This window comes from Halichoerus grypus, chromosome 6, assembly GCF_964656455.1.
Source record: "Halichoerus grypus chromosome 6, mHalGry1.hap1.1, whole genome shotgun sequence".
NCBI classification, from domain to species: domain Eukaryota; kingdom Metazoa; phylum Chordata; class Mammalia; order Carnivora; family Phocidae; genus Halichoerus; species Halichoerus grypus.
Window position 1 is genome coordinate 93,364,111 of NC_135717.1, and position 13,972 is coordinate 93,378,082.

General features: G+C 33.1%; 1 protein-coding gene across 25 annotated transcripts in view; it reads left to right on the plus strand.

Moving 5' to 3' along the window:
• The window catches only part of PLEKHA5 (pleckstrin homology domain containing A5), a 238,832-nt gene that overhangs the window by 184,827 nt on the left and 40,033 nt on the right, over window positions 1–13,972 (plus strand). For 11 of the 25 annotated variants that reach the window (XR_013449095.1, XM_078075676.1, XM_078075675.1 and 8 more), the window contains 5 exons: window positions 3,193–3,273; window positions 7,815–7,850; window positions 8,360–8,422; window positions 10,325–10,405; window positions 10,539–10,688. Coding sequence is in view for 24 of the 25 variants with exons in the window: in XM_078075676.1 (XP_077931802.1) it covers window positions 3,193–3,273; window positions 7,815–7,850; window positions 8,360–8,422; window positions 10,325–10,405; window positions 10,539–10,688 (411 nt within the window). In the remaining variant the exon portion in view is untranslated. The remainder of the gene's footprint in view (window positions 1–3,192; window positions 3,274–7,814; window positions 7,851–8,359; window positions 8,423–10,324; window positions 10,406–10,538; window positions 10,689–13,972) is intronic. The other 14 variants (XM_078075683.1, XM_078075702.1, XM_078075691.1 and 11 more) reach the window with 2 other exon arrangements.

Sequence of the window (13,972 nt, forward strand, 5' to 3'; positions counted from 1 at the left end):
TCAGCGAGAAGCCTGCTTCTCCCTCTCCTACTCCCCCTGCTTGTGTTCCCTGTCTCGCTGTGTCTCTCTCTGTCAAATAAATAAATAAAATCTTTAAAAAAAAAATTAAAAATTAAAAAAAATTATCTGGGAATCAGGGTGTCTGTATTCTTTTCAAGTTCCTCAAGTGGTGTGGTTGTGAGTTAAGAACCCCTGGTCTAAACTTGAATTTTGATTTCTGAAGTAGTAATAAAGGTGGGGGGGTAATTACAGGATAGTTAACATGTATTTACAACTGTGTTGGGTAGCTTACTTTTTTTAATTAGTTAACATTTTTTTCTAATAAATTTTGGATGTAGATACAGATTCCTAAGACAGAATAAAGGTTTATAAAAACAGTTTTCTGGATCAGGACCTTACTACACTAGACAACTCCAGTAGGTTTCATCCACTTAATTCCCAGCCTTGAACATGATATGAACACATGGTGCTAAGATTTTTCTTAGCTTTTCATCACCAAAGAGTATTTGCCAGAGGATATGATTGTTCCATTAATTTTGTTTATTTCATGTTTATATATTTTTATCCTTGACTCTTTAGTAACTTTTTTTTAATTAGAAAAGAAGTATCTACTCTGGGGAAAACTTGGGAAATGCAGAAAAGTATAGAGAAAGGAAAAAATAATAATCCACAGTCCCACAATTCAAAATAATTGCTGCTAACATTTTTATTCCTTTGTTGTACTAAATTGTCAGTTTCTAGAGATGACTTCTAATTTTAATACTTAGGATTTAATATGTATGAAATTTTTCATAATGAAAAATAGTCCATTTCAGAAATGATCTCTGAAACACTCTACAGTTTGTATAATTCATTTTTTTTTAAAGATTTTATTTATTTATTTGAGAGAGAGAGAGAGCATGAGAAGGGGAGGGGTCAGAGGGAGAAGCAGACTCCCTGCAGAGCAGGGAGCCCGATGTGGGACTCGATTCTGGGACTCCAGGATCATGACCTGAGCCAAAGGCAGTAGCTTAACCAACTGAGCCACCCAGGCGCCCTACAGTTTGTATAATTTAAATACTATTTTTGCTTTTAGTTTTTCTGTTCCTAGTTAGTTTCTTCTTGGAAAAAACCCTTCTCGGTGACTCAGTATTTAATAAGCTTTGACATGTAAATTAAACAGACATTTTAAAATCACAAATATGTCATCCCTTTCCACACATGCATATTTACCCTCTCAAAGTAGTCCACTAAATAAGTCAGGCTTGATTACCCTTGTATAGAAACCATATTGTCCCTTCAAGTAAATTCGCCAGGCTTAGAGTATGAACATTTGTCCTTAATCTATACTATATTGAAGCTCCACTTAGAGGTGTGACCCTTATTGACATAGCCATTTGACACAGGGGCCAATCTGTAGTGCCAGATTTCCAAGACTCAGTGGGCAATTTCAGTTTGACCTTGAGTATCATTTACATTTGGATACTCTCTGATCTCCATTATTTCTTAAAACATTCATGTTCCTGACCTCCACCCAATGCAAAAAAATTTGAGTCCAGTATTCTTTTGACTAATTTCCATGGTATGCTGTTGAAAAATAGTAATGATGAGATTGCTTTGAAAATTAGAATTTAAAATGGATAGAGACCTATGCTTACTTGTGTTATATGAAGTGTGTGTATCAGTACAAATGAGTAAGCCAAAACATAAAAGCAGTTACACTTTATTCCAAGATTCACATTTGACTAAGATAACTAACATTCCCTTAAAACATAGAAGACACTTGAAAACATAAAAAGGTCTTAAATTTCCATGATAAAAGTTTTTTCTCCTAAGGAAAATTTACATCTGTACTTGTCTATTTATAAGTTACTTTCCAACACTGTAAAAAAAAATTGCCCTGAACTTCATATCAACACATCTGTTTCCGGTGTACATGAAATGTCACCTATAAATATGCCCTAGTCCCTTACTGGATAGCATTGCAGGGGAGAAAAAGAAGTTTGAGTTTAACTGATACGCAAATGTTGAGATTTTAAAATAAATTATTTTTTAAAAAATAAAGTAAATTATTTAGTTTGAATAAAACTTTAAAAAAAAATAAACCAGTCACCAGTTTCTAATTTGACAATCAAAACATTTTATTGACATGAAACATTGGTAACTAGGCTGAAAATAAAATTGTTTAGATGTATGCTTTTCAGGATTTATCTTTTATTTACATTATGCATTTATTAGTCTCAAGATTAGTAAACTTTTATTGTAGATTTAACGGAGTCAGTAAAGTAGTATTTGTTAACCATAATAAAAATGCTTATTTTCTATAATATGCAGGATGAAAATTATGTAAAGTGTATGTTGCAAATTGCAATTATAAACAGACTTGTCTGCTTACAGATGGTACATCATTGGCCTTTTACTCTCTATATATTATGATGATTCTCTTTTGAATGCTTTAGCTCTTAAGTCCAGGACCTCCTAAAACAAATATTTTTCTAGAGGCAGTAATTAAGTACAACATTAGCTGGAAATGTGAAACATGGTTTCAGCCTTTTTAGGAGCTAGGGAGATACATTGAGTCTTTGCTAAATAAATTTTAGTTTGCATATCCTTGAAATAATTCTACATGTTGTGTTATACTGTGAGAAAATCCAAAACAGTGTATATAGATGTCTATCAAAATTAACCTTAATGAAATATGTGATTACCTAAATGATGAGATATACTGATTATTATGTTACAGAATTTTAATATTACAAGAGAACTAAATTTTTCTGATCAGTGTACAAAGAACTGAATATCATTTTAAGCTTTTTTACTAAATAAGTAATCAATTAAATGATACCGTTTTCTCCTTTTAAATAGGTTTTCACCCTGTAATTTACTCTTTAAATAAGTCATGATGCTTTATCATCTATTCTAGTATATGTAAGAATATTCATTGACTATATTGAATATATTTATAAAGTAAAACCTAGTTGCAGCAGTATTGGAATTAGTAAGCTTTTCTATAACCTGGGAAGTATTTTACAGCATTTAATACTTGCTTGAAATGGTTTATATAAGTTAAATCTGTACAACCTTGGGGTAAAATGTGAACAACTGCGCTATTAGGAAGATATTAAAGTAGAGGCTATATTTACAGTGTCGTCTTTCAAATCTAGCTATGCTGTAAACTGATGTTTGCTGTATGCTCCTCCTGATTTGAAATAGATGAAAGAAAATGAACCTATTATCACCATGGTTCACACAATGATTGAGAACTCGGCGCTAAGACCCCAACTGTACCAGCAAGTAAGGTCTTGGACAGTGAATGATACTGCTTTATCATCTGCAAAATCCCTCAGTGACAGTTTTGGTTTATCCTCAGAGTTACTCATAACATTAGTGTTTTCTTATTTCATTTTTTGTTTCTGTCTATTTGGAAAAATGCAATTCATCCATGCTTTTTAAGATGCTGCAGTATTCTTAGCATGGCTTTGCTGAACATTTTGCTGTTGAATATTAAGTGTGCCATTTTCCTGAAGTTTTTGTGCAGAGTATTTGATTGATACGTACTTGGAGGTCTGCAGTACATTTGCAAAATTTTTACTAGATTGCCATTAATTTCGATTAACTCTAAAAGCATTAGAACTGATTTCTAGGGAAAAGTTAAAAAAATTTTTTTTTCCTTTTAGGGGCAGCCCCCATCCCACCCTACCCCACCCCACTGTTTTAGGAATAGATATTTATATGGGAGTTATTTAAATCTAGTTTCTATACTGTGGTATAGTAAGACCTAAATATAGCCACTTCTTGACATACTGGGACTATTTTCTCCCTGTAGTCTTACATTCTTAAGCCATCATATGCATCATCTTACGTCATTCTTTTCCCTAACTCAAAATATGTGCCATGGAGCTGGCTGGCTTTACTTTAGGAGCTTGGTAATCTGCAGATCTGCAAAAGAAGTCATTTTATACATTCCTATCCGATTTTTTTGTATTTCATGGTCTAAATGTTCTTAGCTGTGTGTTTTGCAACATCAGCTTCTTCCACTTCAACACCTTCAAATTACTGTGGCCTATGACCTGTTATAATACTTTAAAATTCATACAGAAGAAGAAAATTAACTAACATGAAAAATGAATGTATTTTTATTAAAATACGAAAAAGCACCTATTTAAAAAAGAAAAAGAAAAAGCACCTTGAACTCTCTCTGGCTTTACAGGCCTCTGGTTTGCTTTAGTCATCTTGGGATCAGCATCATGGATGGGCCTTGAAACAGTTGGTGGGAGGGTGAGGTTACTCTTACTTCTGAACAAAGTTTTCTATCAATAAAGAAACAAAGTATTAAATATTTAAAGTTAAACAGCTTTACTTTTCAAAAGAAAATGAAATCTTTGTATTTTTAAAGTAACCAGATTATAGAACCTTGACACTTCATTCCAAAATTCCACTGCTGAGAACCTTTAGCCCTTGTTCTGGAATTAATACCTTTCTCAGTATCTGAAGCTGTCACTTTATCATTTTATGTAAGGGTAAATGACAAGAGATCAAAGGCCTTTTGTTGTAATAGGTTATACTTTCTACTTTTCATATTTTGTATATTTTCATTTGTGGGTTTTCAGTTTGGTTTGGATTGGTTTTTCTTTTTTATATTGATCAGTAATCAGGGTTGATGATGCAGAAGTCGTTGCTGATTGAAATTACTCAGTTGCACTAAAAGTTCTAATTGGAATTTTCCAAAAGTGTGGCGATATCTGAGAGTGGTCTTATATACTGGTGTCACTGACCAGACCTATAGATTTATATAAATATATTTCCTCATTATTATATTTCCTTATTAAATATATGAATACTTGAAAGAAAACTAAAATTGTACAAAACAGAAAAATCTGAATGGCTAACAGCAGCAGCCATTCCTGGGCATGAGCTAGGCAACCAATTACCAGGTAATGCGTGTTGACTCTCAGTCCTGTCAAGTTGGGGTGTCTTCAGGCAGTCCTTTTTTAAAAATCAGCCATTAATAAAGTACTTAAATGTTACAGGGCACCACTGGTGGATAACAGTGACCTTCAGACACACTTCCCAAACTATCTTATTAATTTGCCTAAATTGAAATTAGATCTTATTTTTTTCTTCAGATTTCCGTTACCGTGTTATTATCCAAAGGAAATCTTCATGGAAGTTTATATTGTACACTCTTACAATTTGCTTCTGACGTTGTATTACAGGTTCCTGAAATACACCTGAAAATAAGGTGGCACTATCATGTTTTATGACCTGTTCTGAATCATAGCCATTGGGTTTTCTTGCAGGAGAAATGTTACGTTTGCATTTTCTTAGGAAAAAGAGGACACCTGAAAAATTATGTATGTGGGAATTTTTTTAGAATTGGTAATATAAAAAGGACATAAAACTGAATCAAAACAAATGCTAAATCAATCCACATTATGTTGAAAAATTCCTCTACATTTATTAATCATTTTACCGTCTTTCACAATTACATTTTTGTACTAGAGTTTTTATAAAATAATAATATTATTTATTTTTTAAAGGTACAGACTAATATTAGCAAATACCTACAGTCCTGTGAGGATTTTTGAGTCCTCATAAAATGTCTAATTTTATCAAATATTTCCCCAAAAATGCTTTTTGGGGTTTATATATATGTATTTATTTATAAATGTTAAAATATATACATACATATTTAAAAGGGATACTGTAGAAAGTTATATTTTGATTAACAAAAGTAATTTTGTTTTAACCTAATGCCAACCCTGTGTTTTTAAATATTGTTAGATATTTTATTATGAAAAAGCTTTCTAAATAAAGCACATTTCCTTATATGTATGTATGTCAATAAAGTCTGTATAATACACTTCTCAAATTGAAGCTTCAACACTGCTCAACCTTTCATAATTCTACATAGCCCATTTTCATTGGCTTTTCTAGTGTTGCTGAGGTACTTCAGAAAAAGGTATTCAAACCCAGAACTTTTTTTTCTTTTGCTAAAGATGAATTTGAAAAATGATAAAAAAGTATTGCCATGAAACATTTTAGGCACAACTTAATGAGAATATTCATGAAATTACTTTTTTCTTATTAGTAGGATTTTCATAATGAGGACTAAGTAGCAAACTTCTTCAATTCTAGGTGGAAATTTTTTCAATAAACTATATCCATTTTTTCTTAAGAAAAGCCTCAGTAATTATTATCCGTAATGAAAAATAGACCATGCTTAAAAGTTTATTATTGGAAGAATAATCCTGTTTCCTTATTCTTTTCTTCTGATAGGTAAAAGCAATGTATAGTGGAAGGCTGATTATTTTAAGATTTTGTTAGTGTCTAATAATGAATATTTTTATTGAATAATTTGATAAAATGTTTAAATAAATTTTTCAATGGTACTAAAAATACAGAAACAACAAAATAAATTAATGTATTGTGCAGTATATTTATATGGCTATAAGGATCTATCACTCTTAAATTGTAACAACACAGTACACATTTTTTATTAATTTGCCAACTGATGTGAAAATGAATATGCAGTAAGATTCCCTAAATAAAAATAGTATACCAATACCCTAAATTTGTATTACACATTGCTAAATTTCCATTTTAAAATACAAGGCTTTTTTCTGTTGACCCTGGGATATAGGATACAATTCGTATTTTAATCTAGCTGTAGCACTATCCACTAGTTACATCAAAATTTTATATTCTATGGTTTAGTAAAGCTGTTTTGCATTTAACTTTAAATATTAAGTAAAGTGTATTTGGACATTTAGGAGCTAAAGGCTTTTACATCTCTAACTTTTTATAAATGAGAAAATTTAATTTTGGCATTATCTTCATTTTTTATCATGGATCTAAGCATTTTAAAACTTATTTTTCATCACTTTTGTTTTCAGATAAGAGTACAAATTACTTTCTTGGATCTAGGTGCTTTAATTTAGAAAGACAATTGACACTTCTTAGGACATATTCAATGATCTTTATTTTAAAATAGCACACAAGTATTCTGACTTTTGTCATTAAATTCATTTTTCATGTGGTAATTCATTTCTATGAAAGTTTTGTTTAATCACTGCATACCCTTAAATAGTCACAGATTCATTTGCATGAGGACGTGAAAGTAATGTCTTGAAATGAAACACATAAATCCAGGATTTCTTATTGTATGTTTGTAATGCTTACATTTTTAACCTCCTGATACCCACATTTCTAGATTCATTCAAAGATACTTGCTGTTTAAATTATGCCTCCTCCTAAAGATGTAACTGGCAAGCAGTTTTTTACAGTGGGCATATATAGTTATAACTTTTTTTTTTATCATTTTTATTCATTTATATGTGTTTATGTGAAGTTTAATTTTCCAATCTAGAATGTAGTGGGGATACATTACTCCCATCCCCACTTAGAGAAGAAGTGTGCCATTTAGTAAACACGCAGTGAGCCCAAGTAAATTTTTCCTGCTATGTTTTTGTTACTGTCTTAGCAGTCAGTATAAAGTCAAAAGACAAGAGAGCGTGAAATATTGCTCGCAGAGGCTATGATGTTACCTGTGGTATCACTGATGGGGATGGCTTTTGAAATCCTGATTAACACAAGCAGAAGTGAAGGTTTATTTGACCAAAAGATACTGGGACGAAGCCGAAGAAAGGATGTTTAAATGCACTGAGCAGTAATTTCTTGTAGTATCATAAGACAAATGGCGTCAATGAACACATATAAACTCTTTATGAAATTTGACTATCCATAGTTTACAACATAGGCTTTCAGTTTTATGAGGATTTGAATGAGTTTCCTGTTTTCAATTAAACTCATCCTTTTCCCCCATTATCTTTTAGTTCTTAAGACAGAAGAACAAGATAAGTTTATATTGTGTATGTGTGTTTATATATTATGTATATGTATACAGTATGTTATGGGTTTTGTTAATAAAGTTGTACTAAGATGTGTTCGCATTTGAGTGTACACATACACAGTTGTCTGATTATGTGTATACCGTGAAGGATGGTTTTGACTGCTGAAATATGCCTGGTTTGAATATTTGATTCAGTACGGTTGCTATGATTGTATTTGTCAATTTTTCATTAAAATAATGTGTGTCTTACAAATGGAAAATGTAAGGTGCTGTATAATTTGTTTGACCAACTTATTATTTTGTTTGACAAGCTTAAGTTAACATTTTTATGTATCTTGCATATTGTATCACTGTTAAATATTTTTCTGCTTTTGTAATGATCTGTGTTTGAATTAAACTTCTTAAAGTATAAGAATCATTAAAATCCCATTTTTGTTATTGTTATATAAACCTAAAATGTTAACTATAGGCTAAGTATATTTTTTAAATACTATTTTTAAACTTGCTACCTGACATTTTTTCCTATAGCTGTCACAAGATGAATGTAGAGGCACATTATACAAATACAGACCTGAAGAAGTGGATATTGATGTAAGTGTTAGTATGCTATATATATTGTCAGTACTCTGTTATATTCCCTGCCAAAACATTGGAAATAAGCATGACAAAAAGCTTCCTCTTCCTCCCTTGCCCTCCAAAAGGACATCAAATAAAGTAGCATTTTCTTTTACATCTAGGTTAGATTAAATCATCACTCCTCTATGTACTCTATAACAAACCCCCCCCCCCCATAATTAGCAGTTGAGCATACTAAGAATCACTTAAAGGAAAGTAAAAGACATTTCTAATCAAAAAAAGTATGGAGGACTGGAAACAAACTAAAATTGTCCTGTCTTCTAGAGAAATTATCAGCCTCTTAAAGTTCTATCACTACTTCCTTTTTAAAATTTAGTCTTTTCTTTTTTTATTATATTTTAGATTGGTTGACTTACCATGTCATTATACTTTCTCATTTCAGTATATTCCATTTGGTATAGCTTGAGTTTTGTCAACTAACAAAGACAGGGTCATTATTTTAACAGCTATGGCAAAGAAAGTGAAATCTCCAGTTTTCTTGCCTACTTGTCATTATGCAGTCAAGTTTGGGGCATATATACAGTTTATCCAGGGTTTTTATTTTCAGACATCTGGACAACTGGTTTATTGTAGTATTTAAATTTTCATGGACTATCCTCTGATATTTTCATAATTAAAAAATTAGGGTAATACCAAGAGTTTCAAACATTTAAACTGTTGAAAATGATTTTTTTCCTCCATTTAGCAAATTTTTATTTGTATTATTGCAGTTAGAAGCAATCTTTTCCTTATATTCTTTTATAAACATAAGAGCATAATTTTAAAACATAAAAACAGAATTCAGTTGATATTTTCATTAAGGATTGCATATATCACTTAACATACCTAGCAGTTGGTAGGTAAAAAAATATTAACCACATTGAAATGATTTAAAGTTATATGAGACTGCTCAATTGCTAACAGTATCTCGAATTATGTAGATTAAATAGTATAGTTGAAATGCTTTTTCACTTTATATGCATGTTAAGCATTGTATCTTTAAAAGCTATTTTGGGGGCTCCTGAGTGGGTCAGTCAGTTAAGCATCTGCCTTTGGCTTAGGTCATGATCCCAGGGTCCTGGGATCAAACCCCGCGGAGCCTGCTTCTCCCTTACCTCCCCACTTGTGCTCTCTGTCGCTATTTCTGTCTTTCTATCTCTCAAGTAAATAAATAAAATCTTTTTTTTATTATTGTATTACGTTAATCACCATACATTACATCATTAGTTTTTGATGTAGTGTTCCATGATTCATTGTTTGTGCACAACACCCAGTGCTCCATGCAGAACGTGCCCTCTTTAATACCCATCACCAGGCTATCCCATCCCCCCACCCCCCTCCCTTCTAGAACCCTCAGTTTGTTTTTCAGAGTCCATAGTCTCTCATGGTTCGTCTCCCCCTCCAATTTCCCCCCCTTCATTCTTCCCTTCCTGCTATCTTCTTCTTCTTCTTCTTCTTCTTTTAACATATAATATATTATTTGTTTCAGAGGTACAGATCTGTGATTCAACAGTCTTACACAATTCACAGCGCTCACCATAGCACATACCCTCCCCAATATCTATCACCCAGCCACCCCATCCCTCCCACCCCCCCACCACTCCAGCAACCCTCAGTTTGTTTCCTGAGATTAAGAATTATATCAGTGAGGTCCTATGATACATGTCTTTCTCGGATTGACTAAATAAATAAAATCTTTAAATAAAAAGCTATTTTTTATTTTACTGATTGAAATAAAGATTGGCCTAATTAGGTATTATTCTATGGCTATCTTAAATGTGTTTTCTTGTTACACCTACCTTCAGTTACGGGACTACCTACTGCCAATTACAGGAAAAATAAAAAATTGCTAACAACAGATTTTCTCTTAAAACCTAGGCCAAGTTAAGCCGGTTATGTGAACAAGATAAAGTGGTACATGCCCTGGAAGAGAAACTTCAGCAACTCCACAAGGAGAAAGTAGGACAATTATGTTTATTATCTCAGTTGATGTTACTTTTTATGCTTATTATCAGGACACTGATAAAACTAAAGTAAAAAGAATTAATTCGATGATGCAGAACATTAAGTGTAATTATTTTTATTGTAATAGTACACGCTTGAGCAAGCTTTGCTATCAGCCAGCCAGGAGATAGAAATGAATGCAGATAACCCAGCAGCCATTCAGACCGTGGTGTTACAAAGGGACGATTTACAAAACGGACTCCTCAGTACATGTAGAGAACTCTCTCGAGCCACTGCCGTAAGTAGCAGATTTTTTTCTACTAAGAGTCACTGAAATATTATGTGGTTCTTTTTTCTTTTTTTTTTTCTATTTGTTTCTATGTAATTTGACTGTCTTTAGGATTATTCTTTACTATAACAAATTAATTTGTTATTAACTAATAATAAAAATTAAGGGGTGATTTGTTTTCTGATGCAAAATAAATATAATTATTTCTCTTATAGTAAGCATTCTTTTCCTTGTGAAATAGTTGTTTAGGGCGCCTGGGTGGCTCAGTTGGTTAAGCGACTGCCTTCGGCTCAGGTCATGATCCTGGAGTCCCTGGATCGAGTCCCGCATCGGGCTCCCTGCTCAGCAAGGAGCCTGCTTCTCCCTCTGACCCTCTCCCCTCTCATGTGCTCTCTCTCTCTCATTCTCTCTGTCTCAAATAAATAAATAAAATCTTAAAAAAAAAAAAAAAAAAAAAGAAATAGTTGTTTATAAGGTAGATAAATACTCCATTTATGTATTATTAAAATGAAAACTTATTATGTTAACATGTATTGCATTAAGAGAATAAGTCTTTCGGGACACCTGGCCGGCTCAGTTGGTAGAGCATGCGACTCTTGATCTCAGGGTTGTGAGTTTGAGCCCCATGTTGGGTGTAGAGATTACTTAAAAATAAAATCTTTTTAAAAAAGAGAAGAAAAGTATTTTGTGGATTTTAGGGGAGTTAGAATAATTTTGGGAAGGTGGTAATTGGATTCATTTAACCAACCATTTCAATAAAAAAAGACACCTGTGAAATGTTTTTAGGAAGCTGTTGACATTATCATTTAATAGCTGCAGTGTTGATCTCAGTTTAGATATTTCCATTATTTCATTTGATTCTCTTAATTATACTGTGATGTTCATAAATTTTTTAAGAATTTAATATCCTTTCAGTTGTGATCTCCTTGAAATCAGAACCCTATCTCGTTCATCTTTATAGTTCTGGCATCCAGCGCTGTAGGATGTGCATTAAAAATTTTATGATTGAGGGGCACAAGGGTGGCTCAGTCGGTTAAGTGTCCGACTCTTGATCTCAGTTCAGGTGTTGATCTCAGGGTCCTGAGTTCAAGACCCATCCAGGGTTCCATGCTCAGCAGGAGCCCGCTTTAAAAAAAAAAAAAAGTGATGATTGAACCGAATGACTTACCCAGTGTTAAAAGCTAATAAATGCTATGCCTAGAATTCAAACCCATGTCTTCTGAGCATAATCCTGAAGACTTAAATCTACATAGATTTTCTCTAATAGAGTCAAAAAGAAAATATATGCACCTGAAATGTTGTCTAAAAGGAAGTAGTCACTTAGTTAACCAGTGGTGGGTAGGATTTGGATAGGAAGGGACAGAAAAGGGTAGTCCATACAGGATAAAATGCCTTGAACCACAACAAAGAGATGAGAATGTGAGAGACATGTTTGGAGAAACAAGAAATAAAAGTAACTGACTGGAGTAGAGGATTAGGAATATGACATTAGAAGGGGAAAACGGGGCTAGGTTGTCAATGCCAAGCTAATGAAAAGCTCAGTATCCCTATGGCAACCTGAGTCAAATCAAAATGTAGTTGGGAACTATTTCATGGTTTGGTGTCTGTTTTAGAAAATTCTGAGGATGAGTGTTCAATTGAACTGTTATTTTTTCCCCTTACCAAATGGGTTTAGTAACTTAAATTTGACCAGTAGGCTTAAAAAAGGTTTAGTAGAAATTAATCATGTTTGAATATCCCATTTTCTGGTTGTTACCCATATAATCACTTTCCAGGTTTCTTTTTCTTTGCCTTCAGCGTTACTCATTGGTCATTACAGACCCTCAGTGTGTTCTTCTAACACATGTCTTACTACATAGAATACAAACTATACTATTGCCTTTGTAAACTTGTTCATATTTGTAGCTCAAGCCTAACAGCATATGGTTAACAGTCAGTGGGTGTTGATTAGATTTAAAATTGAATTACATTTATGCTAGCAGAATCCCAGAGGATTCCTCTAATTCTTTCACAGTTGCTTGAGGTCATTGGTTCAAATCCAAGTCATGAGGTATAAAAGATACAAGAGGTATAACATTAACACTCCCAAAGATCAAAGCTTTGATTCTGAGAACATCTTCTCCTCACCTAGTTGGCCATTTAGGTATGTAAAATTAGGATTAACACAAGGCAGACATGTAAAGCAGTGTGCCTATTTATGTTTTATTTAATTCCTGATACTATATCTTCTCTCTAGAAGCCCCATCCAACAAACATACATGCTTTAAGCACATAGTGCCTCTGTGTTCTCACCTTGTTTCTACTTCTTTTTACCTAAGCCTGATTAGTGAGAAAGGTTGTAATAACGCTTGAAACTTTTCAGTGTGTCATTATCTTAGGTTGGGGTCTTTTCTGAAAGCAGAGCCTGAGATGAGGGACTGGGTTAAGATAGTTTATTTAGGAGATGATTCCAGGAAGGAGAAATGAAGGGTGTGTGGAGAATAAGACAGGAAGGGAGAAAAGTTAGGAAAGGTTTCCCTACTGAGCTGGTTTCCACTCTATGGAACTGGGGACTCTGAGGAAATGAGTAGATGCCCCAGAATTTTCTACTGAAGGCTGAGAGGCTATGTCTCACTCATTGGTTGAAGTTACCCCAGTGTCCTTAATTCACCCACACATCCAAACTGCCGTAGCTGGCTTGCCATAAGACTCTGGTGTGCGTGGAATTTACCACGGTCCCTTGAAATTAGGTGGGCAAAGGGGATATAGTGTGGAGCTCCATAAAACATCTGCTACAGTCATCTCTCTTGGAATTTACATTAGGCCTCATGTCCATATGTAAGAGAAATATTCTTAGGCTTTATCAGCTCAATGGCTGCTTCTCTTACTCTACCCAACAATTCAAGGAACCAGATAATTTGTGACTCATCTAATAATGGCAGCAAAATATATTTGTAATTCTGTGTTTTTCACATATATTACCTAGTTTGATCTTTAAGAAAATCCTATGCAAAATAAATAATTATCTCCATTTATTTTCATTCTTATTATCTTCACTGCACAGATGAAGAAACTGAAGTTCATGGAGGCAAAATGACTTGTATAGGTGACATAATTAGTAAGGAACAGAATCAACACCTAAATCAAGGACTTTTTAATTCTTAGGCTTCTGTACTTTCTAGTCCATTTCACTATCTATGTGGTCACATAACATGTACTTTCTGGAACTTGAAATCAAATTTCAATTATCTTACTCAACAATCCAAAATTGGAATTTCAGAAATCATAAAGCAGGTATAAAGGGCTCCCATTCA